The sequence below is a fragment of the Kwoniella dendrophila genome, chromosome 11, assembly GCF_036810415.1.
Source record: "Kwoniella dendrophila CBS 6074 chromosome 11, complete sequence".
Classification (NCBI taxonomy): Eukaryota; Fungi; Basidiomycota; class Tremellomycetes; order Tremellales; family Cryptococcaceae; genus Kwoniella; species Kwoniella dendrophila.
In genome coordinates, this window is record NC_089486.1 from 1,203,278 (window position 1) to 1,230,248 (window position 26,971).

At 38.1% G+C, this 26,971-nt stretch overlaps 10 protein-coding genes across 10 annotated transcripts; 5 read left to right on the forward strand and 5 right to left on the reverse strand.

Moving 5' to 3' along the window:
- Window positions 1-921: 921 nt before the first annotated feature.
- On the forward strand, window positions 922-2,377 carry L201_008004 (uncharacterized protein; the record flags this gene model as incomplete). Its single annotated transcript, XM_066223705.1, has 3 exons — window positions 922-994; window positions 1,078-1,236; window positions 1,311-2,377. 3 exons carry the CDS (start codon window positions 922-924, stop codon window positions 2,375-2,377), a joined length of 1,299 nt encoding a protein of 432 aa, XP_066079802.1.
- A 434-nt stretch (window positions 2,378-2,811) lies between these two features.
- On the reverse strand, window positions 2,812-5,364 carry L201_008005 (uncharacterized protein; the record flags this gene model as incomplete). The annotated part of the gene is made up of 9 exons (XM_066223706.1): window positions 2,812-3,451; window positions 3,501-3,815; window positions 3,868-3,934; window positions 3,986-4,138; window positions 4,193-4,326; window positions 4,385-4,573; window positions 4,708-4,812; window positions 4,879-5,125; window positions 5,214-5,364. The coding sequence occupies 9 exons, from the start codon at window positions 5,362-5,364 to the stop codon at window positions 2,812-2,814; spliced, it is 2,001 nt and encodes a 666-aa protein (XP_066079803.1).
- Window positions 5,365-6,257: 893 nt separating this feature from the next.
- On the forward strand, window positions 6,258-7,953 carry L201_008006 (uncharacterized protein; the record flags this gene model as incomplete). The annotated part of the gene is made up of 6 exons (XM_066223707.1): window positions 6,258-6,260; window positions 6,500-6,692; window positions 6,993-7,102; window positions 7,199-7,587; window positions 7,678-7,751; window positions 7,853-7,953. 6 exons carry the CDS (start codon window positions 6,258-6,260, stop codon window positions 7,951-7,953), a joined length of 870 nt encoding a protein of 289 aa, XP_066079804.1.
- A 672-nt stretch (window positions 7,954-8,625) lies between these two features.
- Window positions 8,626-11,501, reverse strand: L201_008007 (uncharacterized protein; the record flags this gene model as incomplete). The annotated part of the gene is made up of 18 exons (XM_066223708.1): window positions 8,626-8,674; window positions 8,735-8,832; window positions 8,898-8,914; window positions 8,972-9,027; window positions 9,089-9,274; window positions 9,335-9,378; window positions 9,428-9,502; window positions 9,551-9,602; window positions 9,653-9,699; window positions 9,756-9,833; window positions 9,888-9,966; window positions 10,023-10,189; window positions 10,243-10,276; window positions 10,334-10,479; window positions 10,549-10,737; window positions 10,850-10,927; window positions 10,986-11,153; window positions 11,238-11,501. 18 exons carry the CDS (start codon window positions 11,499-11,501, stop codon window positions 8,626-8,628), a joined length of 1,827 nt encoding a protein of 608 aa, XP_066079805.1.
- An 833-nt stretch (window positions 11,502-12,334) lies between these two features.
- L201_008008 (uncharacterized protein) lies at window positions 12,335-13,168 on the forward strand (the record flags this gene model as incomplete). The annotated part of the gene is made up of 3 exons (XM_066223709.1): window positions 12,335-12,368; window positions 12,647-12,816; window positions 13,130-13,168. The coding sequence occupies 3 exons, from the start codon at window positions 12,335-12,337 to the stop codon at window positions 13,166-13,168; spliced, it is 243 nt and encodes an 80-aa protein (XP_066079806.1).
- Window positions 13,169-13,475: 307 nt separating this feature from the next.
- On the reverse strand, window positions 13,476-15,247 carry L201_008009 (AmmeMemoRadiSam system protein B; the record flags this gene model as incomplete). The annotated part of the gene is made up of 8 exons (XM_066223710.1): window positions 13,476-13,661; window positions 13,738-13,999; window positions 14,088-14,225; window positions 14,369-14,480; window positions 14,628-14,740; window positions 14,873-15,047; window positions 15,118-15,161; window positions 15,237-15,247. 8 exons carry the CDS (start codon window positions 15,245-15,247, stop codon window positions 13,476-13,478), a joined length of 1,041 nt encoding a protein of 346 aa, XP_066079807.1.
- A 478-nt stretch (window positions 15,248-15,725) lies between these two features.
- Window positions 15,726-17,722, reverse strand: L201_008010 (uncharacterized protein; the record flags this gene model as incomplete). Its single annotated transcript, XM_066223711.1, has 6 exons — window positions 15,726-15,778; window positions 15,842-16,367; window positions 16,428-16,886; window positions 16,956-17,345; window positions 17,405-17,522; window positions 17,580-17,722. The coding sequence occupies 6 exons, from the start codon at window positions 17,720-17,722 to the stop codon at window positions 15,726-15,728; spliced, it is 1,689 nt and encodes a 562-aa protein (XP_066079808.1).
- Window positions 17,723-18,246: 524 nt separating this feature from the next.
- Window positions 18,247-21,183, forward strand: L201_008011 (pre-mRNA-splicing factor CWC22; the record flags this gene model as incomplete). Its single annotated transcript, XM_066223712.1, has 6 exons — window positions 18,247-18,383; window positions 18,442-18,886; window positions 18,976-19,209; window positions 19,332-19,967; window positions 20,041-20,100; window positions 20,155-21,183. The coding sequence occupies 6 exons, from the start codon at window positions 18,247-18,249 to the stop codon at window positions 21,181-21,183; spliced, it is 2,541 nt and encodes an 846-aa protein (XP_066079809.1).
- A 419-nt stretch (window positions 21,184-21,602) lies between these two features.
- L201_008012 (uncharacterized protein) lies at window positions 21,603-24,637 on the reverse strand (the record flags this gene model as incomplete). The annotated part of the gene is made up of 16 exons (XM_066223713.1): window positions 21,603-21,730; window positions 21,823-22,084; window positions 22,195-22,226; window positions 22,294-22,389; window positions 22,506-22,636; window positions 22,717-22,727; window positions 22,792-22,864; window positions 22,917-23,057; window positions 23,136-23,364; window positions 23,438-23,511; window positions 23,575-23,717; window positions 23,780-23,900; window positions 23,978-24,043; window positions 24,119-24,384; window positions 24,451-24,536; window positions 24,610-24,637. The coding sequence occupies 16 exons, from the start codon at window positions 24,635-24,637 to the stop codon at window positions 21,603-21,605; spliced, it is 1,887 nt and encodes a 628-aa protein (XP_066079810.1).
- A 611-nt stretch (window positions 24,638-25,248) lies between these two features.
- L201_008013 (uncharacterized protein) lies at window positions 25,249-26,858 on the forward strand (the record flags this gene model as incomplete). The annotated part of the gene is made up of 3 exons (XM_066223714.1): window positions 25,249-25,669; window positions 25,750-26,199; window positions 26,305-26,858. 3 exons carry the CDS (start codon window positions 25,249-25,251, stop codon window positions 26,856-26,858), a joined length of 1,425 nt encoding a protein of 474 aa, XP_066079811.1.
- Between the last annotated feature and the right edge of the window lie 113 nt (window positions 26,859-26,971).

The following is a 26,971-nucleotide window of genomic DNA, read 5'->3' on the forward strand; positions in this document are numbered from 1 at the left end:
ATGGGTTACCTCTCACGGGTCTTGAAGACGTCAAACTCCTGCCATTATGGGTCCACTGTTTTCCGCGGATCTTGAGGTCTTGGAATTGTAACTGAAGTTGAATAATAGGCGTCTTCCAGGTTGGTTGCTGGGCAAATATCGTTGCTTCTCGCAACTAGGTGGAATACCGCCAACTCTGCTTTAGCAGGTGGTTCATTGTTTGGGTTCCACTTACTATTTACTATTTCTATCGCATTACTTCCAGTAACCTTATACCTAGGGGACTGTTTACGCAGGTCAGAAGATGTAATTTTGGTTAAAAAATAAAATTAGGTGTGGTCAAATGTTTTTATCGCTCGTTATCTCTCTTGGTATTTTATCTGTGCAATTCGTTTAAATAAGATCGATTAGGTGATCTTCCAAAGTAAAAAACAATCTCCCATCCACAATAAACGAGTTGCACAGGTAAAGTATAGAAAGAGATAACGTACGATATAAAGTTTTAACCACAAATATTTACTTCCGCAACAGTGTCATACACTGTATACATCGAGATCTAAATTTAGCTATCTATACGACATAAATTATCACAAATTATACGATTTGCTTTGGACACAGATAACGATCAAGTTATGGTGGTCCGAGCAATTCTTTCATTGATTTTGTAATCATGCTGGTATATGGAATCGCTTTGACTATTACATCATACTAAACATGAGCTATGCTTGGACCAGTTGATTGTATTTTTGCAATATCGATTTCTTGATCAGCTTACAGAAGCTCACATTGTCGAAAGACTTGTCGGTATACAATTAGAGTATTACTTTAAAACTCCTTCCTCATTTTCCTTCTTTCCTTTTTCGTTTTGCATTCATTTCATTCAAATCCAAGAATTTATACCTAATTTATCACTTCTACAAGGATTAACGAATGTCATTCATAATGTCAGGCTGGGACAGAATAGATCATTGTGAACAATCCACAGATAACAATAGTTCGATCGAACGTTGGAAAAGTAAGCAATTTTTTCCCTTCAACAATACTGCGAAGGAGTAGACAATAAAACAGCAAACAAGATTGACAAGAATGGTTCTACAGGAAACATAATACCAGAAAATCATGAGATCCCAAATACTGATGTTTCTCGATCCACGTTGAACACCTCCTTTCCTCTTGCGAGTCGTCAATTGAAAAGCCCCTTTCAAGAGAAGATACCCGGTTGGAGTAATGGGTTTCCTTCATCATCTACCTGGCATAGTGAGCTTTGAGAATGTTTTTCGATGACTCAAGAAGAAGGTCACCTATTGACGATATGGGTATTTTATAATTAGCCCCATCCTCTTCCACATCGTTTAACAATCTACCATCGAAACCCATTTCTGAATTCTGTACTATCCCTTCAACATCTACGTTACGATACCCTTTACCTGTTAGACAACTACCACCACATATGTCTGAACCACCTGTAGGATCGAGTGTCCAGCTACCAGAGGAGAGCGATATTTCTCCACATATCCATCCTTATTTCCCTCATGATCCAACTAAACCTCAAATGATGATCAGGTCAAATGATAATATAGGTTATTATCTTTCGATTCAATCGGTCAAAGGTTTGTCATCCCAACTGAGCCATAGGGTCCAGCCTACCATTAAAAGTGGGAAATACGATGTACAGACTATTAAATGGGAAAAAGCAGACTCAAATTCAGTAACATTGATATTAACTACTCTATTACAACCTGAAAGATTTACGGATTCCACAACACCGACTAATCCTTTAATGCTAATCAAATTCTTACCTGAATCAATTAAAGTCGCTGATGATTATGGCATTAGTAGATTTTTTAACTCATTTACATCAATACTTATAAAATTGAATTCATCTTCTTTAGTGATGTATACAGCATTCGCTTTGAAAAATGATTTACAATCATGCAAAAAATATTCAAGATTAACTATAAATTCAGAATATCTAGATCAACCGATTCCTATGAATCTATCAAACATATTGAAATCTTATAAACCTGATTATCTGAAAAAGTTGGAGAACTTACATGAAGAATGGAATTTAAAATATAATTTATTATATAAATCATTTTGTTCAGATTTAAATGGAGTTAATATAAAATTAGATGGATTTGGTTCAAGATGTAAGAAAAGATTTTCAAGAGGATGTCAAGGTTTCATATTATCAAAAGGTAATTTCAAATTGTTAAGATCAATAGCATCAGATTCAGCTTCTTCAATAGCAAGACAATATGGCTATACATCGATGAATGGAAAGATTGAAGAAAGTATTCATGAGTCGATTGGATGTGAAACTTGTTCACATAGATTCATTAATGCTTTTGATGCTGTTATGAGATCTGTCTTTGAAAATGCGAGTCAATCGATCTGAGGGACAGCTCAAGGTGAATGGGTCGTATGTAGTAGTCTAGTAGATTGATATTATATAACGCATTAGACAACTTGATGTAGAAGTAGATCTCCCTCGGATCAACCCAGTTAGCGCTTTATTGGCACAATCCGTATTCAATGATACCATACATCATATGACAAATGACTATGCATTAATTTGACTTTATACAACTAGGCTGTGAAGGACTGGTATGATGATATGAGATAAAATGCTGAAAAATGGTTATATGTTGTGAGGTTATAGTGATGATTATAGACGGCAAAGCAGAAGATACCGCTTAATTCGCATTCGACGATACAAACCTGGAGGTGATGGAGCAGAAATTAGCACGGTATCTAAAGAAAACGGTATAACGGAAGTGTAGGAGTGATGTGAAACGACATTCTTGGATGACGATGATATTAGAGCATTACTTACATTATTTCTTGGAATTTGTCCCACATTCCTTTATCACCGACTAATTTTCTACTTAATTTTATATAATTTGGTATGGTCAAATCCGACATTCTCCAAGGTGTGATTTTCTTAAGAGCCTTCTCTAACTTATCTTTGCTAGCAGTTACCGATTGATCTGAATTATACTCAGGTAGAAGATTTAATGGTATAGGTGGGGGTTGGTTCCATTTTTGACTTTGAGCAGTGAGGTTGGAAGGATGTGGAACCAAAACATCCTTTTTATATGTTGTATATTCAATTTCCCATTGAGGAGGTTCATTACTTTGTTTATTGATTTTTGGCAAGTAGAATTGTGTATATCCCAAAGGAGTTAAAGCTCTATTTGATCTTGAAGGTGAATTTTTGTCATAATATCTAGGTAATCTTCTAAATACACAATGTGGTTTATCTTCATTTTCTTTCTTTTTACAATCTCCCTTCTTTCGTTTTTTATCATGCCTATGTCCTGGTCTACGGTTCTTCTTCAAAACCTCAATAGCGTTGTCCTCGTCATCCTCCTCTTCCTCATCGTCCTCTTCGTCGATATCCTCAGATAATTGATGAGGTTTGTAGAATGCATCTTCGTTTACCTCTTCACCTAAACCAGAAATGTTATAGCTATACAATTCATCAGCCTCATTCCGATATGATACATGAAATCACTCACGTAAACACCCTTACCCCAGGCAAGTAGGTTGGAATAACACTAGCAGCAACATTAATAGCCACATAGTCCTTCAATTTCAGATCCTTCCCGTCAGGCATATCTTCGAAATCTTTCTTCAATTCATCTTTTAACGTGTCACCTGCGCCAAATATGCCGACAGGTCCATTTGGAGCTAACATCGATTCGAAAGAGGGGAGAGAAGAGAGGTTTGCTGTTAAAGGGGCAAAGTTCTTCTTCGATTTGACTTTTGATTTCCTTGACACTGGCGTTGACTCTAACTCGTCTACATCGATGAAGAAGAAGTGGTCGATATTCCTAAATAAAATATTGGTTCAAGCCCAATCATTGCCCAGCTAGAACCACTTACATGTGTCCGAACAGATGGCCGACAATGGTATCTTGATATCTTAATGCTAAATCACCATACCTAAGATCTATATCCCAAGACTCAGTACATCGTCGATACGCACAAAAAATACACTTACAGCAGTTATCGTAATAATAACCCATATGAGGCGGTACATGACCAGTTAACCAGACTTGCATACCTCTATCTCTAAATCCAGCTAATTGAACATCGAGCCAATCCATTTGTAATGCACCTGGATCGTTGGTATGGTCCGCACACCCATCGACCACTACGATGATGATTAGCTAAATCTATTCAGATCCGGGAGAGGATGGTAACTCACAAGTATTGGAATCATACCAGAACAGCGTGTTGAGGGAAATCACAGCTAGTCTGTCGGGAATGACTTCTGCTGAAAAGTATGCACCTCGCTCAAATACGTGTGAGAAATCAGGTGGGATGAATTTACTCCATATACTGTAAACACACCCATATTTAGCATTATACCCAAGTTACGGACAACAATAGAGCTTACCGTAAGAACTCTTCAGTTAATCTACTAGGTCCGGCGGCCATGACGTTATGAGGCCAAATATCGTTATTACCTATACTCGGTACTATAGGTATATCCGTCCCGAATGCATCTAACATTCTTGAGACAACCATTCTATTCAGCTTGAAGATTTCATTCGTAGTACGTGGTAAGGAACGATCTATATCGTGTCTAAGGCAGGGATAAGCTGTCAGCGGTTGTATCGTCTCAACAATGACGGCAGAGTAAGAGAAAAGAAGTGAAGAATCAGACAGATGGATTGTGAGATTGTTTCTGTCAATGCTATTTTGCGATAAACCACTTACCTCGCATTATCACCGGTCCACACTATAAAATCAATCTCATCCCTCCATTCTTTCTTCAACCAATCAAACGTTATGTTAACTAATGACATTGGCGTATCACATTTCCTATTATAGAGCGAAACATCATTAGCTATACTTTCCGAAAATCTAGAAAATCCTCCAGCAACTTACGATACAGCTGTACCCCATTTACCAGCCAAATCAACTCCATCTTTATCCTTATCTTTCCCTTTGATCTCGATTTCATCTTCAATGTCTTGGCCATCCTCTTCTGAATAATCTACATCTTTTCCCTTCCCTTTTTTACCCTTCTTCTTATCTTTTGATCGTCTATGACAACCTGTATCAAATGTTGCTCCGGTTTTATAATGTGGATCAGGATGTATATCCGTTATATGTAGGAACCGTCCTTTGAGGGCTGTAACGACATGTTAGTCTAGCTCATTCCACTTATCTAGATTGGATATGTAGTGGAACACGAGAAATAAAGATGCACATCTACTCACGTCTTCTTTTTGGCTTGACAGAATTCTGTATATGATCATTGGTATTTGTATTCTGTAATGCAGGTCCAAGTACAGTTTGTTCTGACGTTGATGCAGATGTCGAAGCTGCTATGGCTAAACCAATAAAACCAGCAAGTAAAGTTGACCTCATCTTGATTAGACGCGACTGTCACTTGCGCCCTTATCCAACTTTAATTATCTGTATGTTTTCGAAAGCCAACTAATATGTCGTATCCTTTGAAAGATCTTTGCCCGTCTAGTATATCAATGAGATGTAACAATCACGGATTACCAGAACAGCCAAAATGTAGATTGCTCGCACGACCTTGTTTCTTGGTTATCTTTTAGTTGGAGTAGAGATATAAGGTGAATGAATACTGTAAGATTCAATTGAATGGATTTTATTGATTTGTTATGAACGTGTTTCCATACAAAAGAGTACCTTGCTCCCTTTCAAAAGTCAAAATACAGTTTTAGCGTTATACTATCGATCACATCCGCAAATCAGCGTCATAATCCTCATCTAAAGGCATGCAGAATACTTTTTAACAGTGACGTGAGCCTAATTCTGCTGGTGCGAGTTTGAGGTTTGCGCCATTTGATTCCGGACATTACTTAGTTTGGTAACTTATATAACCCTCGTTGGTAAAATTTGAGGTCCTCGTAATCTTGCATCTTTATCTGATTTCAACATTTCAACCCAGATCTCTGCTTTACTGCTTCAACTTCCCGCTTTTGGTTGACATAGTAGTACTACCATTGTTGATATCATTGAACCAATACCACTTGACGTATACCTCATCATCATTATCGAATAAGTTTTAATTGTTGTGAGTTCAACTTCCATTCCTTGAATAACTTTATCTTCACTTCATCATAAATATAACATCAATCCGGGTCAAGATACAATCGTATACAAACTGTGAAACCAAGAGGAAATAACCGGCTAATAAAATAGCCAAATTAAAATTTTGCCCAACATTTCAGAAGCTTCACCTTTTACATTGATTTCAGTCCTATTAGGACTATTTACGAAAGACCAAGATGGTGAGTATTACTTCCTTTTTCCCAGGTACGAGCAGGATCTTCTTGATTGTTGTGCTACTATGCATATACACATTGATTCTCGCGAAGGAAATTCAATTTTACACCTTCACTCTCATCAAGCCTTCTGTTATGACAAACCGCACCCAACCTATCTCTTGACTTCCTTACTATGCTTACCTCAAAACCTCCCACACGTTTTCATCATATCGAGATACTAATATCCATTCACTTATACTCAGCTCCGTCGACAAACCAGAGAACGAAGGGAATACATTTACAAGAAATCACAAGAATCTCAAGAGAGAGCAATTTACGAGAGGAAACAAAAGATAAAAGATTTATTAGCACAGGGGAAACAATTACCTACAGAACTTAGAAATGAAGTTAGGAATTTAGGTGGGAAAGATTTGGTTTTGGATGAAGCTCAAGTTGGTGAGTTAAAAGTGGACATCCGTGTATGTTTTATTGTGATAAGGTGGTTACAGAAATGGAAATCCTCATAAGAATGGAATTCGACTAAAAAGATCGTGGACAGATTGAAGGTGGGAAGTTAGAGATTAAAGAGAATAAGATACACCTGTGTGTTTGGAAACATACCCTTTCAAGCAAAGATTGTTCGCCAAAAGAAAATAGTAGATCTAATGAAAGGTTATTAAAAGAACTGGGGGCGGAATCGGGTGAAAGTCGTGCTTGGACCGATTCATACTGATATGAACTTCGACGTATTTGCAGACCCACGTTCACATATCGATGACGAGTATGCTAAAGTTGGTACATATGACCCCAAAATCGTTATAACAACTTCTAGATCGCCATCATCGAGGTTATTACAGTTTTCCAAGGTAAGTTATTTTGAAGGAAATACAACAAAGATCCTTTCTATGCGAGACATCTAAGCAGGATTTAGAAGCTGAGCATTATGAACCCAATTTTTGTAGGAACTTCGTCTAGTTTTCCCAAATTCATATCGATTAAATCGAGGTAACACAGTAATAAAAGAATTGATAACAGCATGTAATTCACAAGGTGTAACAGATTTATTAGTTATACATGAACATCGTGGTGTACCTGATGCTTTAATAATATCACATTTACCACATGGACCAACATTATCAATGACTTTACATAATGTTACATTAAGACATGATGTTTCATCAAATTCAAATTCAACTGTTTCAGAACAATATCCAAATTTAATTTTTGATAATTTTTCAACAAATTTAGGTAATAGAATAACTGGAATTATAAAAGCTTTATTTCCAGTACCGAAAGAAGATGCTAAAAGGGTTATGACTTTCAGAAATGAAAATGATTTTATATCTTTTAGGTAAGTTCATCATAATCACGAATAGAGCTACAGCTAGGATTTATTGAAAAAATCTATAAAAAACTAATCATCTCATTTGATATGATATAGACATCATGTTTTCGCTAAAACAGGTCATAAAGATGTACAATTGGCTGAAGTTGGACCTAGATTTGAAGCTAAACGTGAGTTTCGTTACATTTCCTTTCGCTATTATTGCCATATAGACGGGTGATAAATATCCAGTTGAATCTGAACGCAAAGAACTGATTTAATACCTTTTCAGCTTACGAAATTCGTCAAGGTACAATTGATCAAACTGAAGCTGATGTAGAATGGTTATTGAGACCTTATTTAAGAACTTCAAAAAAGAGAAACCAAATTTAGGTTACTCACTATTTTTCTTTTACCATTACATTCCCGAACTCCATATCCATATTTGTTGTATACTTTGCATTGCCTCCACTCATCTTCACAAGACTACCTAATCATGTCATGCATTATTTTCTGTACAACCTCAGCGTTGCCTGTCATGGCTCATCGCGATGCAACAGAAATTGATACTGCTTAGTCTAGACATGTTTAAAAGATGATGCATAAGACATATATGTTTACTCGTCCCCGATCACCCGATATTCTTTCTGTGATATGAATTGGCCATGTTACTTTGAGATACGGAAAAGATTGTGAATAAGAACCTAGTTTGATTATGAGTGATATTCGTTAGAAATGGACATGAAAATGTGTATACGAAATTGTTTTTGGTTTGATTCTTGCTTTTGATTGAGTTAATGCTGACGTTTTACTATGTGATTAAACTGAAATGAATTGAAATGCTGAAATGATGTATATGCACAAGGAATGATTGAGACTAGATAATCTTTATAATGCTATGAGTCGGATATGAGAAGAAAACCGTTATTGACGTCAAATGATGCTGATTTTTGAATATGCTAGTGATGTGGAAAAATGATGAGAATTGTATATTGAATAGAAGTGAATCTATCTGGGAAGGGAGATGTTTTTTTTTTTGCATTGAACAACTCGGGATGAGGAAGCTTAACTGCTGCCGACTCGGTTTCTTGGTCCAACAGCTTGCATCAACCCTCTGTTGTGTTCACTGTATCAGCTAATTACACACTTTTTGGTAGATTCACAGCCGACTTACAAGGATCGCAGGAGATCATTCCCACTTTGTGAGTTTCTGAGGGTTGTGCTGTAAGCTCGGCAGGTTTGACGTACTCGAACATGCTCTGCGGGTGTGAGCTGGATATCGCATAAGGTTTCAGTATATGAGCCCATGGCAAGAAGGAAGGCAACGTTATACTCACACACGACAAAACGAATGCTAACAATAACGAATACTTGGTTAGCTTTCACATCGCGAAATGATCGGATAACCTACTGAGATGAGCCTTTCCGATCGATGAAGTCGCGATAGCCACGATACCAGGGGTTTGTCTAAGTAAATACAGCAAGGTGATTAGTGACATTCGAAACTTGTAACAAGCCGAAAACATACCCATCATCGTGAGAGCAGATAGCGTCGATATATTTATTTATAGATCCTCTTCCTCCTTCAGTCAAAGCGATTTTAGCAAAGTTGACACCATGATGAGTGACCGCGACAGGTGGATATGACGTGAGAAGCGCTTCGCAAGTTCGTCGATAGAGTTGGGGGTAGCCAATAAGCTTTGTGATCGCAAAGCTGAGTGAGATTACCAACGCGTTAGCATATACTAAGTTATCTCTCAAGACTACTACTCACTGTCCAAATTGGTTATTAGCTACATGGGCGATGTCTGCCAAGATCTGTAAAAATGTCAGCAGAGGGTTTATGTTATTGACAATGGCAACATACCTCCTTGAAGCATGGTTCCATTAACTCTTGAGATCCGAAAACTTCGAAAACTTGTTGAACAGCAATCGACCCGTGCTGCAAGGCAATTAGCTTTGTCTCGATGTACACTGTGATATGGCTCACCTCATTTACACAAGCTAGCTCAGCCCAACGACCGGACATTTCTTCGTTGATTCTGTGAAAGTTGTGAGCAGGGGAACGTGAGAACGTTAATTGAATACTCACTTAACAAAGATATCAAATTGTCGTGCTTGTCTACATTTTTGTAGATACTATGAAGATGCAGTGAGCGGGAGATGACAGAGAATCTCAGCTCTTTCGAACTCACCTCTCTCCAAAGCCTTCGAGCTCCAGTTCTCATGGAATCGAAAATCCCGAATTGTAAAAGAGCGTCTGATATAGGTGTCTACAGAAATTTATCAGCCAGTTTTCTAAGTGGGGTCGGCTGCTATGGACTCACTTCAAGCTCTTGAGTCATAATGGCTTTACATAAAACATGTGTACCAAATTTATTACTGGCAATCGGTACAATCTCATCTCTGTTTCCGCATTGAATAAAATCAGCTTGATTGATAAACGCTGTCATCGCACTTACCGTATTTCCTGGATAAACGCTTCTCGATCCCGTAAATCACCCCTCTCTAGCAATTGCTGACAAAGGTAGTTACCGCAAGAAGTGTAGCAAAGCGGCTTAGCCCATTCGATTATAGATGGGACGAGTGGGCATGAAGGGTTCATAGCTCGTGGGAGACCGATTCGCCCCTATCAGAACGAAACATCAGCTCAAGGCGTCATCTGATGCAAGGATGACTTACAGCGAGAGCATTGACAGAAGCTTTCAAGCCAGAGCTGTTGATGCACCCAGCATTAGTATGGTGTGTGAATCGATGGGCATGAGAAGCTCACCTTTCGGAACTACTTTTGGGTAATCTATGAGCAATTATCCAGACAATCGGTCGGATAGTTTCGTTAGACATATCAGCGAAGTTGAAGGTACCTTGAAGAATAGGCCCAATAAGCTGAGGAGGAGCAGAGTAAGTTGCCCTGTCAAGCTACCGCCAGCTTATCAGTTTTCGATACGGAAGCGTAGTCAGAATTCAATAGGTTGGTCTTTTACTCACTTGATCATCTGAGCCATTCGAGAATCTAGAGGGATCGTGGCATAGTTCAGGATCCTCGAAACGTTGAAGACCGAGACCAGCGACTTGACCGTAGCCAGCATTGTTGAACGAGGGGTTAATGTTGTCAAAAATCATTGAAGAACGAGAGCTGACAGGGGGAGAGGTATATGGAGCGTTGGTATTGAGACCCTGTTCATGGTGCAGATTCAGCAAACGAGCAAGCAACCAAGAACTCGGCAAGCAGAAAGTAGGCGGTGATATCAAGATCGGATACAAGGATACAGGAATTCAGGTGACTTACAGTGAATGAATTTCTTTCTCTCAGCTTTTGATTCTCAAAGGTCAACTCTCGTATCTTCTCCTCGGCTTGAGCAAGGCGCTATATCGAGAGTCTATGAGCTTCGACATCCGGCTGGTTTTACACGATATGGACTCACCTCTTCCAAGCTGACACTTCGTTGACTCTGATGGTGAGTTCGAGGAATACCTTGACTAGGTTTCATGGGCAAAGGGGGTCCCCAAGCACCGTTGTTGAGACCAGGCATGAAAGGTGAAGCGAGAGCATGGGGAGAAACATGATTAGGATGAGCCGAGAGATCTCCGAGCTTGAGAAAAATTAAAAGTCAATGATGAATCAAGATTGCACGCAATTTTAGTAAGTAAATCAATAAACAAGTATTGTAACTTACCACTTTTCGCTGCTCATTGTAACCCATCTTCATGTTCCCCATGCTATGATTCATACTACCTACGTTGGAAGTAGAGAGACTTCTATACTTGTCAGACCATAAATTAGGCTCGTTGCCAGAATGAGGAGTAGCAACTATGGGGCTAACACCTTCGGAAGGGGGTGTAGTGTGACGAGACACAGATGAGGAACTGATGATAGATGTACCGGAAGGTTGAGAAGTAGGTGGAGTCCAAGGTGATGATGTGAAAGGCTGAAAAGTCATGTTGATGTTGGATAAAATGCGAAGTGAAGAGATGATCAAGAAGAAAGAATGGAAAAACTTCTTATATCGATCAAAGAATAGATGTTATATGTTGATGTATGACATTGAATAGGTAAAGGGTTGATGATGGAAGAAAGAGAATAAATACAGAAGGAGAATGAATGGTAAAAAGGTGCTGGTATAAGGGAAACGAGCGAGGGAATAACAATCTTTATAAGCGAAATGAAATGAGACACGGAAGCTGTGGAAGAGGTAAATGAATGATGGGAAAATATTGAGCTGAAAAAAGAGAAAGATAAAAAGCCGATGATGCAGATGTGAGAAAGAAAGTGATAAAAGAAACAGAAATGAGATGTGAACGATATATATAGAGATAGGATTGTAACCAAGTAATAGATACATGAATACAAATTTGTAGTCGCAAATGCATCCAAACCGCATGTATCGTATATTTTACTAGAACATAGCACATTCAGAATCTCATCATCCTTGTCAACTTTTGTGGACCACTTTAAGAGAACAGTCGCGCGGGCCTCCACTAACACGTGATGCAGACCACATGGTCTCGGTGTGGAAAGTATCAGATTCCGCTATCTCGTTCAAAAAGAGTGAGTTATCAGGCTCATTTGATGATTCGCTGATTTGCATTTGAGCGGTTAAGATTGGGCTTCATTTCCTGTTAATGTTATCGTTAGAAAGGTGTCTTTGTACATCAATAAAGCCATAAGTCCAGCATATAATCCATCACAGAATCATCCCTCATTCGCACAGCTCGTAATATCAACCTTTCATCTGACACTCATCTACATATACCTACCAGATAATCTCTCAAAATGGCTACAACACCTTCTATGGAAGAATACAGACGTACGTTTCGCTTTTCCTTTAGACCAATTATTATGATAAAATGTAACATACTGATAAAATTACTATAAATCGTATCTCATCTCATCAATGTTGTAATATACCAACTGCATTGATCAAAACAAATGATGAATGAACGTTTCTCAAAACATCATAAATTCCAACAACATGATCTATCGGATGAATTTGTTTAATAATAAAATAATGCTCATATTCAATCAAATGATTGCACTTCAATGAATAAAACTTCGATTCTTTGGAAATTATTTGAATTAAAATAGAAAAACTCAAATCACAAGATGAACATATAAGAGAATCATGGATCAAAGCAATGGAAGCTAGATTAGTTAGAGAAGAATTACAAAAATGTTATAGAGGTGAAGGTGTAAATCATTTACAAAATTGTAAAGTTTTGGCAGAAAAATATGCAGGTATGATTAGGGATAACAAAGTGAGTTCAAATAGATTTCTTAGAGCATATAGCCATGAGTCAAGGAATGTAGAATGGGAATAGGGATAGGAGAAATTGGAAATCTACTATATAATGATAGTATTGGAAAGAAAAGGAAATTATGTATTAGTTCGATTCGTCAACTTACTGAGGTTGTCAGTACGGAATGAGCACTGGTCGCTAGGAATAGAAAGGTATCAATGATCGATAACAAAGGCCTTCATACCGGAAGTTTTCGCTACAACTGTCATCCAACAATTCGACCCCAAAGTTGAACAGATGCTGACAATCCTTCACTTCACTCGTTCTACAGGTACAAGGATACAAAGTGATTGATACAGAGATGCCTTAGAATGATTTCTTTTCATACGGAATTAGAGATAAGGATTGACATGTATTTTATGCGAGCTTGAACGAACAGTACCGTGAAAGTCAGAAACCACTTGGATTGGATAACATACATAAACATGGAAGTTGATCATCACAATGAACGATGAAAGACGTAACGTATACAACACTTAGTCTCGCTCAATAAATATCGCCAAAGTTGAAAACCGTAATAAACTCGCCTCAAATCCCAAATTGCTTTATCAAAACTACTTCTTCTGTTCTGTCTCGCTCCCCCTGATTAAAGTTCACCCATATACACACTAATCTATCTAATTGGGAACTCTTAAAACTCCGCTAACATAACTAACACTACTATCATTCCCATTCGTACATTTACTACTTTGTTCATATCTAACGAATGAGAAGTGAGGTTTTTCCTCTTCTGATTCATTGATATAGAGGTATTGGATTAAATGAAGTAAAACTGTAATTGGATTTCTACCACAAATAGTATTCTATAATAACCACATATTAGCCGATGATCCGCTCTGGAAGTAGCTGAGTATCATCAAGACGATAAGTTTAACTCACTTTAGTTCTATCCAAATAAGCTTCCCATTTTTCAGCAGCACCAAATTCAGCTGGATATCTTAATAAATCCATACCTTCGTGATCCATATATTGAATAGATTTCCAAATTGGAATTTCCGAATTTCGATTTGAATCTGAATATTTCTTGATTAATGTCGGAGGTTCAAATGATGCAGGTAAAGTTTCTTTTGAAACAGGTGGTACAGGATTTGAAGGTGGTGGAGCATTTGTATAATATGGTGTACATTGAAATCTTGTTCCCCTAAATAAGTAAAAACGAAGGATGGTAATGCAAAGTTAACACAATTTTACATTACTTTGTTTTTTTATCAGGTTTTAAGGTCACTTACCAATGACAAAAATCAGAAGAAATGATAAAGAATGTTTCTTCATCTTGCCAGTATTTAGCTAAAACATGACTTAATTTAGTCAATGTATCATGTGTAGGATGTCCAACTAGAATAGGTACTAAGCTGAGGTCGGATTTGCTGTACGCGCAGTTATGAGTTAGCTTTTTCGACTAATCAAACTGATGTCTGGGTGAGTTGAACAGGTAGTTTGTAGGTTTCTATCTTTTATCGTAGAAAGAGAGATATACTGGAAACTCATGCTAGAAACTTTGCAAACTTACTCTTTGAATACATGTCTGATATATGGCAAATGCATTTCCAAACTATGTTCATCTTCATCAACTGTTTTCTTCATTTCAGAAAATATTCCGGTAGTTTTCAATTCATCGATCGCTATGTCACCCATCAAATAGCACATCAGTTTCATTAACTCTCACAATGTATTTGGCGTTGCTAGATCTTGTTTGTACAAGGAGGCGATATGGCATTTAATGGAGGTTTGATCTTCTTGGTATATGATTTACAGTAACGTTAACTCACTCTTTCTATCTAGATTGATATCACCAATAGGTGTTTCATAAGCTTCAAAAGTAGATAAAGCTACACCGGGTAAATAAGCATGATGTGATGGACCTAAAAGGAAGATCCGTTCTCTGTGTGGTCATCGAATGATATTAGCGTGAGCTCATTAACCCAATAATACCATACTATACTGCTTCTAAGGTATTTAGGAGAAAGCAAGGATATTTGATTAAACAGGACTGGTGTTCACAAGCAACACTTACATCTTATTCACTGGTATACTAGCATATGCCCAAGCAGCAGTTGGTCCACTATAGCTATATCCTGCATGAGGTGCGATAATAGCTTTTGCATTTTGTATTGGTGGCTCAAATGATAGTTCAGGTAGAGGTGTGACTTTGGATAAATTCGATGAAAGTTGTTGGCTTAGTTGTGATTCTAAAATGACCATACGCTCATGTCAGTATAGTCCAGCTGAAGTAAGTTGAAGTGAAGCATCGTTATTCACCTGAAGCACTATACCAGCTTCCAGCATGGGTAGCTTCTCTAATACTATTTCATCCATAAGACAGCGTTAGTAGGTCATACACAATCATCACTGTCCTTGCCCGTATATCGTTCACTCACCTGTTAGACATGTTGATAGTTTGACTTCAAGCTGTTTCTTGTGTGATTTGTGATATGTCAAAAAAAAAAAGAGAAAGGACTATGTTGACCACTTCATACACATTCTTGTAGCCAAGATAACATTCCTCCTACAAGACCTTGATTCTTCTCATGACCAAAAGTGACCTAGCGTAATATGGGGTCTCCGCGGAATGACGTTGTTTCACCGCTGTTCTCCGTCACCATGACATTATATTCTCAGAATTTGAGCAGATAATCACTTATGAAGACATGATTCAGGTAGCATGGAATGTAATGGGTACATGACACTTGCTCTACTATGCATATCAATGGTATAAACAATGAGGTGTATATGGTATGATTATCTTGGGTTGTGTACAAACGCCTTCAACATGATTTTCTCTTCTATTCCTATTCTTCTTACGTCACTGTATCATTGTGGACCCCTTTACTTCTAGACACAGAAGTTGTTCATATGACCAGAAGCGATTATATCTGACCTGAAGCCATTTTTACTAAATCTGTGACAGCGATAGCGAGATCTAGAAATGCGAATTCATCAGCTACTTATTCTCCTACGAGCATATTCTAGCTGAGACACTCACTTTCAGCTTCAGTTGTGGTCTTAGCTTCAGCGTAAACTCTTACACAATCTTCTGTTCCTGAAGGTCTAACGAATGATCTACCCATATCATATTTCTTCATGGCATCTTCAATTTTATCTTGTAACCCTAATGGATATTGTAATTTTCTTTCTGCATCAACCGCAACAAATATATTTCTATCAGGAACTTCAACTTTAACTAATCTATTAGGTAAATCTTCATAACCTGCATCCCATTCAGATGCGCCCCATCCTCTATGTGCTAAGACAGCTTCAACTAACAACATATCTGATAATGCATCGCCAACAGCTTGATTAATCAATTCTGAAAATGCTAATAGATTTTTAATAGCGTTGGCTGAATCTGGTGATTGTGGTGATGCAGATTTTAATGCTTTGATAGCATGATCAGCAAATAAAACTGTACCGTGTCCATTGGCCTCGAAATAAACTCCAATGTCATATCGTTGAGCTGCATGATGTAAGTGTTTAACACCTGTTGGCACACAAGTCACAGGTATGTTTCGCTACGAATTTGCGATAGTCAGCTGAATAAATCTCACAATGAGTATGATAGCTGAACTCACACTGGTCAGGTATTTTGTTGAACTTCCATTAGCATAAGCGGTTTGGACTACACCGACTTGCAATTTATGTTCCTCATCTAATTTGGCTTTTACAACTAAATCACCTAGGAACATGGCTACCATAACAGCGATCTTATCACCATCTAATAATCTGAATGTTCCTTTTGTCTCATGCTGGTAATAAAATACTATTCTATCGGCATCTCCATCAAACGAGCACGCTCGAGTATTCGGTTTGGCTAATACACCAGATTGTTGAATAGATGGAGGTAATGCTTGTTTGGTTTTAACGAAATCTGCACCACATTGATGGTTGAGCGCTCCTTGCGTCGTAGTAGCTGTGTTGAGGGGGTGTACCGGCAAGATTTCACCGAGTGTAGCGGTGAAGTCAGAAAGAGCATTGGCTCCAACACCATTTGCACAGTCAACGTATAATGGAGCAAGGGGACCTCGGTTGCCCTATTTATCCGAATCAGCTAATCATGGCCTGCAACACATAGCAGTCATCAAGAAAGCTGGTTGACTTACAATCAAAGTTTTGAACGCTTTTGACATCTTTTCATTATATCCTTTTATATTTGGGGTACCATATTCACCAGTTCTATCATTTGTAGCTTTAACTACATAATGTAAAATTGGAGTTGTTGTTATACCTAAATCATTCAATTTAACTGATTCACCGAAAACACTAAAACCTCTTTCTAAAGCTTTAATCAAATCAGGTCCACTTGGTCTTGTATCTCTTGCATAGACTATATTTGCAGGTTGATGTAAATCGACTCTCAGATGTGTTGCTAAAGTTGTGAATGTTGATATCAATGATTCTGTTGTAGGACAATTTGATAATGCTGTTGCATGTGCTTCCCATGTTGGATCCAACATTTCTCCAGAAGGATCGACTAATTTAACTCCATTATCCTATGACCTCATGATGCTCAGCAATCCCTTCCTTGGGCGAAATTGTAATAGTGACTCACCGGCTCAGGATTATGTGAAGCGGTAACCATTACACCGATAGTTGCACCTTCAAGTCGTTTTGAACGGAGGACGGCTAATAAACCAACTCGAAACAGGACAGGTGGAAGCTTTGTGGCCCTACAGCAGACATCAGCTAATAGTCAGCAGCGGGGCATTGCCTATAGCTGAACTCACAAGGTTCTGAATCCGGCGGTACCATAGGTGAAATTGACGTGTTCGGGTTTAGGGTACTCGTTTGCACCTTCTGCAATTGAATTTAACAATAAAGCGTGTTCGTGAGCAGCATCTTTTGGTGATTTTGTGGGTGATGATGACATTTTGTGCGTTTATTTTTGATTTCTTCTCTATGTGTCTGTCGTCGTTCTTTGTAAGTTATGGAAGAAAGAAGAGAAGAAGGAAGGTCTGCAAAGTACATTCAATTATTCCAACGTATTTTATACAGGAATGCAGAATATGTCTAATTCTCTATCTATTGATAGTTACAAAGGAAGTGCGTCATGCCGTACAGCATTACGTTAACTGCGATCAAAGCGGGATTCGCCACTCAACCTTTGTGGGTTTATGGATATAATTGATTCCGTTATATCTCCAAATAAAAGCCATGTCACACCTTGTTCATAGCTATACTAACATAACCTTCGCACTTGCACATCAACTGGGCTTCGTTAGACATCTTTGATTGAATGTCATTCAGCATTCTTCGATATCTACTGTATCTTATCATAAAAGCCTCACAAATTCACATTACCAACAAGCCGTACAAGCTGTTGGTAGAGTGCCGTGTCTATAGACTGGAGAGTCAATCCCATATTACACAAGCAAAAAGGAAGAAAACGACACAATGCCTCGTTCACCCTCACCTTCTCGGTCGCCTTCGCCTTCTCGTTCTCGCTCGCCAGCCCGGTCAGATAGCCGTTCTCCTCCTCCAAGGAATAGAAGCTTAACACCAGATGATATAGCTCCACCCAAAAGAAAAAGGTAAGCTGAATCTCCGTTCAGTTTCTCATCGTGACGTTTAGCTAACATGTTTTCACAGAACTGCTTCACCTAACCCTCGAGATAGATCACCTTCACCACCAACTCGACGTCGACGAGGATCAGCCTCGCCACCACCGTCAGCAAGAAGAGGACCGAATGATATAGATGAACCTAGAGTAATGGATATAGATACAAATAGGAAAAGAGCAAGAGAAGCAGCAATGTTGGAACAATCTATAAATCAGGAATTAACAAAACCTAATGGTAATGGTGTAGTTGCCATTAGTAAAAATGGTGGAGAGGGGTCGAATAAAGCAAAAGCAGATGAAATAGCAAAAGCAGAATTTGCTAAATTGATAGGATCTAGATCAGGTGGTGCTTATATACCACCAGCAAAATTAAGAGCAATGCAAGCTGAAGCTGCAAAAGATAAAACTTCATCCGAATTTCAAAGATTATCTTGGGACGCTTTGAAGAAAAGTATAAATGGTATGATCAATAAAGTGAGTCTTACATCATGGCACTGCTACCATGCTCTCTCTGAGACCTTCCCGTTAAATCATAGCACGTTTTTGCTGATAACTATCCTCAGGTAAATGTATCGAATATTAAACATGTAGTACCTGAGTTATTTGGTGAAAATTTAATTAGAGGAAAAGGTTTATTTGCAAGATCAATAATGCGTGCTCAAGCTTCTTCATTACCTTTTACACCTGTATTTGCAGCTTTAGTAGCTATTGTCAACACCAAATTACCCCAAGTTGGTGAATTAGTCTTGATTAGATTGATTAGTCAATTTAGAAGAGCTTATAAACGAAATGACAAGGTGAGTTACGGGTCTTCCTCCTATTCCATTATCTGTCATTCACCCTCCCATTCTATCTTTCACACCATTTGCTCTTGATTACTCTACATGGGTGCGGACCAAATGCTAACTCCCCGGCTTAGACCGTATGTCACGCAACGTCAACATTTATAGCACATCTATGTAATCAATATGTCGCACATGAAATAGTTGCATTACAAATATTATTATTATGCCTAGATAGACCAACAGATGATTCTATAGAAGTTGCTGTAGGATTTATGAGAGAAGTTGGATTATTTTTATCAGAAAATTCACCCAAAGCAAATAATACAGTGTTTGAAAGATTTAGATCAGTTTTACATGAAGGTTCAATATCTAAAAGATGTCAATATATGATTGAAGTTTTATTCCAAATCAGAAAAGATAAATATAAAGATAATGCTGCTATACCTGAAGGTTTAGATTTAGTCGAAGAAGAAGAACAAATTACTCATAGAGTTACATTAGATGATGAATTACAAGTTCAAGAATCGCTTAATTTGTTTAAAGTAGATCCAAAATACTTAGAAAATGAGAAACGTTATGAAGAAATCAAAAAAGAGATCCTTGGTGATTCAGATGATGAATCTGGATCTGAATCTGGTTCATACGATTCAGAATCTGATGATGAAGATGAAGATAATGATGTCGCGCCTGAAAAAGCTGGTATTGCAGATATGACCGAAACCAATTTGATCAATTTAAGAAGAACTATCTATTTGACTATCATGAACTCGGTAAGTTACTTGCAACAGTCTTTCTTTGCGTCCGGCTATCTGCTGTTCATAAAATACTGACTTTGTACTATAGCTCAACTTCGAAGAAGCTGTTCACAAATTAATGAAAATCAATATTCCTGAAGGTAGAGAGGTAAGTTTTCGATTTTTCACTTTTATCTCGGCTCAAGCTTACGCCTTTGTCCAGATCGAATTATGTAACATGATAGTTGAATGTTGTTCACAAGAAAGATCATATTCAAACTTCTATGGATTAATTGGAGAACGATTCTGTAAATTGAATCGAGTTTGGACAGATAATTTCCAAGAAGCATTTTCGAAATATTTCGATACTATACATCGATATGAAACGAACAAACTTCGAAATATTGGTAGATTTTTTGGACATTTATTAGCATCAGATGCTATATCATGGGCAATTTTATCTGTAGTTAAAATGAATGAAGAAGAAACTACATCGTCATCAAGAATTTTTATAAAAATTTTAATGCAAGAAATGACTGAAGAAATGGGTTTAAATAAATTAGTTGAAAGATTTAAATTACCTGATTTAAAACCTGCTTTTAGTGGAATGTTCCCAATGGATAATCCAAAAAATACAAGATTTTCAATTAATTATTTCACTTCTATAGGTTTAGGTAAATTAACTGAAGAAATGAGAATTTACCTTCAAAATGCACCTAAACTTTTAGCTGCTCAACAAGCTGCTATGTTAGCCAATGCTTCCTCCTCAGATTCAGATTCAGATTCAAGTTCTGATACTTCCTCATCATCTGATTCAGATTCAACAACCTCTTCAGATTCAGATTCAGATTCTGATAGTGATTCGGATTCAGATGATTCAAGAAGAAGACCATCAAGAAGCAGAAGAAGAAGGTATAGTTCAGATTCAAGGTCACCTCCACCAGCAAGAAGAAGAAGATACTCATCAGATTCTAGATCACCACTACCAAGAAGAAAAGATAGTCGATCACCATCGAGATCCCCACCTCCACCTAGAAGACGAGATAGTGTCTCTCCACCTGTTCGTAGAAGATCGCCATCTGATTCACGATCTCCACCTAGAAGAAGAAGATATTCTCCTTCTCCATCCAGATCTCCACCCAGAAGAAGAAGGGATAGTCCATCACCTCCACCGCCATCTAGGAGAAGAAACGATTCACTTTCTCCTCCTCCTAGAAGAAGGAATAGTTCTACACCGCCTAGAAGGAGGTAAATCGAATTGTCATGGGTTGAGTAGTCAGGAAATATTAATAAAAGATTCTGCGCGGTTAGCAATTAGGTAAGAAGACGTGAAAAGGGCTGGCTGGGGTGTAATGAATGATCAAGGAAAGGGTGAAGTTGGATTACAGGAGAGATTTTAAAAGCACATTGTGCAAGGCTAGTATCCTTAGATCAATCGAGAGATTGGAAGCTCCCGATTAATCATTGTATCCTTATCAAATTAATCTGAAAAAATATCAAAGTATGCATATTTGTGAGATGCAAAATATCTGATCTAGCTTCGATGCAGCAATTTTTAGTCTCAGCTTACAAAAGCTATCCTTTATAAGGCCCTTTATACAATATCTATCATCTATATTTTTAAATAAGCTAACCCTGATAATGTCCTATCCTCCTCTCAACAACGTAAAATTACAATTTAGCTTTAGGTATTATTTCTGAAATGTTCAATAACTTGGGAATAGCTTTTCTCCTTTCCCATTCTTTCGTAATTAATACTTTTAAATCTTTCTTCAAGATTTTACCATTTACATTTTTAGCTATATAATTGGGGGTGGAATATAGACATCAGAGTTGATTAGTACAGAAGATCCGTTGGTCTGGTCATGATAATTTTGATTTGAGTACTTACGCAATGGTCCATTATGTGTATAAACTAATTCAGGTATAGAATATTTAGGTAATAAATCTTTATATTTTAAATCATTTATAACTTTCTTTTCTATTATACTTCTTTTTTCATTAATCAAATTTGATGAATTAGATGAACTAGGTCGTAAAGATACTACTACACCTACAACTTCACCTAATCTATCATGAGGTAAAGGTAAAGCAGCAACTTCTGATATATATGATAATGAATATAAAGCATTTTCAACTTCTGATGATGTTATCTATGATTATAATCACAATAAGTATACGTTGATTTGTTAAGATCTTCCAGATTTGCTTGTTCTCTCTAAGCACGATCGCATTACTTCCTAGTGAGAAACATTACACTTACGTTCTCTCCTCCCCGAATTATGATATCTTTCACTATACCAGAAAACAACGATCAGGATACCGGGACTCATTATTGATTTTTCAGAATCAAGGTACTCACGACGATCTTTGATATATAGAAAGCCTTCTTCATCTACATATCCTATATCGCCTGTATCCAACCATCCTTCAGCGTCTATAGCTTTTTGAGTAGCCTCTGAATTTGGATCACAGCATGAATCAGTCAGCCATTCAATTCAATCCGACACGATGATCTCTACCTCTCAACTTTCGGTCTTCTTGAATTGACCAGATACATTCGTTATAACTCACCTTCATCACCTAGATAACATTTCATGACTTGTGGGCCATTCACTAGAAGCAATCCTGTTTGCCCTGTAGGTAACGGTTTTTTGGTTTCTGGATCAACGATTTTCAAATCACATATAGGTACCGGTGGTCCCCTAAATTGAGTAGCAATCTTATGTCAGCTACAGTTTCTCCCTGCCGTTTGTCGGGGGTCACAAGATTTTCTGCCGCTTACGTGCTGTCAGGCTGTGGTCTCCGATATCAATCAGTCTTTTTTCACTCCCATTCACGTATAAGAGCTTTTACTCACTCTACCCAGATAATCCATCCCAGCTACTGAGCATACATAAGCATTGGTCTCCGTCAATCCATAACCTTGCACCCTAACATATCATATTAGCATTCAGCATTAATTCTTCGAATGGATATACTGACAATCCAGCTTTAGGCCATTTTGTCTTTACTTCTTTAGGCATATGTGAACTGGGCGGCGCACCACCATAGAATACTGTATCAAACGTTTGAGCTTTCGGTAGTAAAGGAGACTGTATGATGGAAGAGACTACCGCTGGTACGCTATTCAACTGTCAGTTTTAGTTTTTTCCAGGTATTACTCATACAATAGTTCGAATAAAGATTGGAGCTGAAACTGACCCTCCGATAACCTTAACATTCTCCTTGATAATCAGCCTTATAGCTTCTTCCGTACTCCATCTTCTCATCAACACCATCCTGGATCCAGCAAAAAACGCTCTCATTAACCATGACAGACAACCCGTAACGTGAAATAATGGAATGGCTAAAAGTAAAGTACGCTGAGGATCCGTTGTTTTAGGTAATGGCGGTTGTGGTAAGCCCGCTCTCAGCGCAGCTCTAGCAGGAGCTGAAGGCAATGGTATAAACAAGGACATGTCATTAGAGTTCCACACCAGGGCACCTCGGTTAGATGAACTTACCAACCATTCCCGACCATAAATTCGACAAAGCCATTCTTTGTGTGCTAAGTACAGCTTTAGGAAATCCACTTGTCCTATTCAAGGAATAGATTGAGTATACCCTATCCAGACATTTCATATACTTGACAAGGACTTACCCTGATGAGAAGAAGATCACAGCATCACTTTCTGGACCCAATTCCTCCAAGCCGTCGCCCCTCAGTATCGAAGATACATCGACAGGGGTATTAAATACATCAAGGAGAGTCGGTAAGTAGGATGTTTCGGACCAACAGTACATCTGTTAGAACTGATAAGCAGGATGTACCCGGCAAGCAATTGTTCAGATGGCCATGAACGTACTTCAGGTAATTTGCTATCTCGCACGTGACGATAAGGTCCCAATATCTCTGCTCGCTCTTCATCTAGTAAGATTAAATCCGGATTTGTCATACGTATACTCCATACTAGCTGCTCTCGAGGTCTATGCAAAGTTCAAACGTGATAATTAGCCAAGATTCACTGGATAAACCAAGGCACAATGAACGATAGGAAACTCACAACCACGCATTCAGAAAAACAGTCACTCCTCCTATTAAATGAGTTGCAATGAACGACACAATAAAGCTATAAAAATGTAAATTTAGGTGAGTGATTGAAGCCAATAATTAAGTATCTGTAGTATTCGTGACATGTACTCGCCCTGTACAGTTCCTACCACCAATCATAACCTTACTACCGATTCCTAAACCTATCTTTCTCATCCAGGTAGCGAGTCTCAAACTCATCTCCAACACCTGACCAAACGTTACATTCTCTCTTGGGTCTTCCACTTCTACTGATATTTTCGCTTTGTCCCTCGCAGATACACGAGCAGGTTTAGGGATAGGTAATGGAGAAGAAAGGAATTGTCTTTCAGAGTAATTATGTAAAGTATGTAAGAGGAATTGACGGAATGTTGGTGGGAGCTGTGTAAATATCTGTTTGTGAGTGTCTATACTACAGTCAAAGGTTGATATATGTAGATAACTTACGTGTTTCCAAGTCCTCACTTTCCTACCATTGATCAATCTGGTCTCTATCTCCAGTATAGACCCAGGAGAAGTCATGATCCGGTCACCTATATAATAGATAGTACTGACAAATAAGCAGCATTTCCTGTAAAATGAATGGATATGCCTCATTTCACTCACATTCTTCAATAGAAGGTTTGATAGCCATTATGACTAGTCTATGTGCTGCGAAGGGTTTCCTTGGAGATCGATATCGATGAATTAAAGTCCGATAATAATGTCTCCTCTTCAACCAAAGAAATAATGTTCAGCTCGAATGACCAAAACACAAATCTCGGAAAAAGGCCGAAAGGGTGGTGATCCGAACCGATAAATAGCGCTAAGGCACGACTCTAAAAGGGATAGATATACACGCGTTGAACACGTTTCGTGTCAACAAATGGAAGCTAGAAGCTAAATTCAAGTACCATTCTCATGATCCAGATGATTGTGTATGTGTATAGTTGAAATAAAATAAACAACATACAGCATGAAGCCAGATTCTTACAGTCACAGCTTCATTCCTGATGGTCCCACTCGTAGATTCACATTGCCGTCACGAAAAAAACTGATAAATCGACAATGTTAAGTGATTCATGTCATCAGAAAACGTCATCTAACAATCATGCTAGGGCAAATTCAATTCTTCATTTTCATAAATTGTGATCCAGATAAACATCCCTAAGGCTAATTTGATGCGATCTTTCGCCGCAACTGAAGATCAGCTTTCTCCTTTGAAGCGGTCACCTATTGACTGTTCAGTTTCTGTAGCCCATAATAATGTGGAAGGCCAATGTTCATGTCGAACATACGGAACCACCATCAAAACAGCATGTGAATATTCCACCTATACCTCCTTTGACAGATCGATTTCAACTCTTATTTAATCCGGAAGAAAAGTCTCAACCGTCCATCAGTACATCAATCCTCACGTCTCTGCCTGATCCACCATCGTACGTATATCCAGTCAAGCAGATCTATCAACCTCGTCCACCTTCACAACTACGACCAACGTTACTGAAGTATCCTGTTACCTGCCCTCCGTGGGTAGCTCGGGAACAGAAACGGCTAGGGCATGATCAATATAAGCCTAGGAGTCACCCTCATATCCCTCACAGAGCAGCATCAGCAATATATACTGGCTTGCCCATACAGCCCAAATCGGAACAACTGACGGTTGTAAGGAATGAAAGTAGCAGAGGTGAGTAACTTTTCGAATCCCTTCGGTATGAGGGGATCTTCTTGTATACACGTCAGCTGATGTCATCAATTGCAAAGCAGCTATTTATCCTCTTTCCACACCACCACGATCAGCATCACCTCCAACTTCATCTTCACCATTAAACCCTTCATATTCAGAACATTTTTCCTGTCAAGTAGATTCATACGATGGTAAACAAATAGGGCTGACCGCTACAAAATCGATTAGAAAGGGCACGCTGATAATCAAGGAAGCACCGCTTATCAAAATACCGCTGGATCATATAGATGAACATGTGACATATGATCATATCCACCAACCATATTCCCTCTTACCCGGGAAGAAGAAGAGGATATTCAACTCGTTACATAAGAGAACAGATGAAGATGCTGAAAAGGATGATTTGGTAAATATAGTGGAAACTAACAGTATACCTTTACAAGGTGATCCCAATCAAGAAGCCAAAGCTTTAGGTATATTTAAGACTATATGTAGAGTCAATCATTCATGTATACCAAACTCTGGATGGAGTTGGTACGGAAGATGAACAAATGCTCCGTGAGTATAGAGCTTTTCGGATATTTTCATCATTCTCACTTCAAATGAGCTGACAAAAGATTGCTCAACTTATTTAGACCTTTATGCGTATACAGATATCCCCTCTGGATCAGAAATTACAGCTTCCTACATCGATGATGTGACTATTTGCACATCTGAAAGACAAGAACGATTACTGGCCGGATACGGATTCGAGTGTATTTGTTCGGCATGTTCGAAAACGCATACACAAAAGTTAAAATCAGATACAAATTTATCAATGTATAATTATTTTAAAGAAAAATGGAATAATTCATCAATAAAAATTTATGCTAAATCGTTATCGAAAGCTTTGAATGAATTAGATGAAGCTTGGAGTATATTAAAACAAGAAAAGAAATATGATGAATTTGGTGAGATTTATGATCAATTCTTTAGGGTTTACGCTGTTCATGGTAAATTAGAAGAATTGAAAGGAATGGCTAAAAAGGCTTTAGAACATTATGAAGTCATTTGGGGTTCTGAAAAAGCTAAGAGATTTACGGATTATGCCAAATTCATCGAGGATCCAACGCAATTTATGGACTGGGGAATATTGCTGACTTCAGGGAATGGACAAAAGGATAAAAAGGTTAAAAAGAGAAAGATATGACTATTTGAGAGGTTTCAGTTCCTTCTGAAAAAGCAGTCAATGGTGAGCAGTTGGTTGATAGTACTTATGTGCAGTAGAATGGTAGATGATTTAAAACGCGCAGTATGATTGAT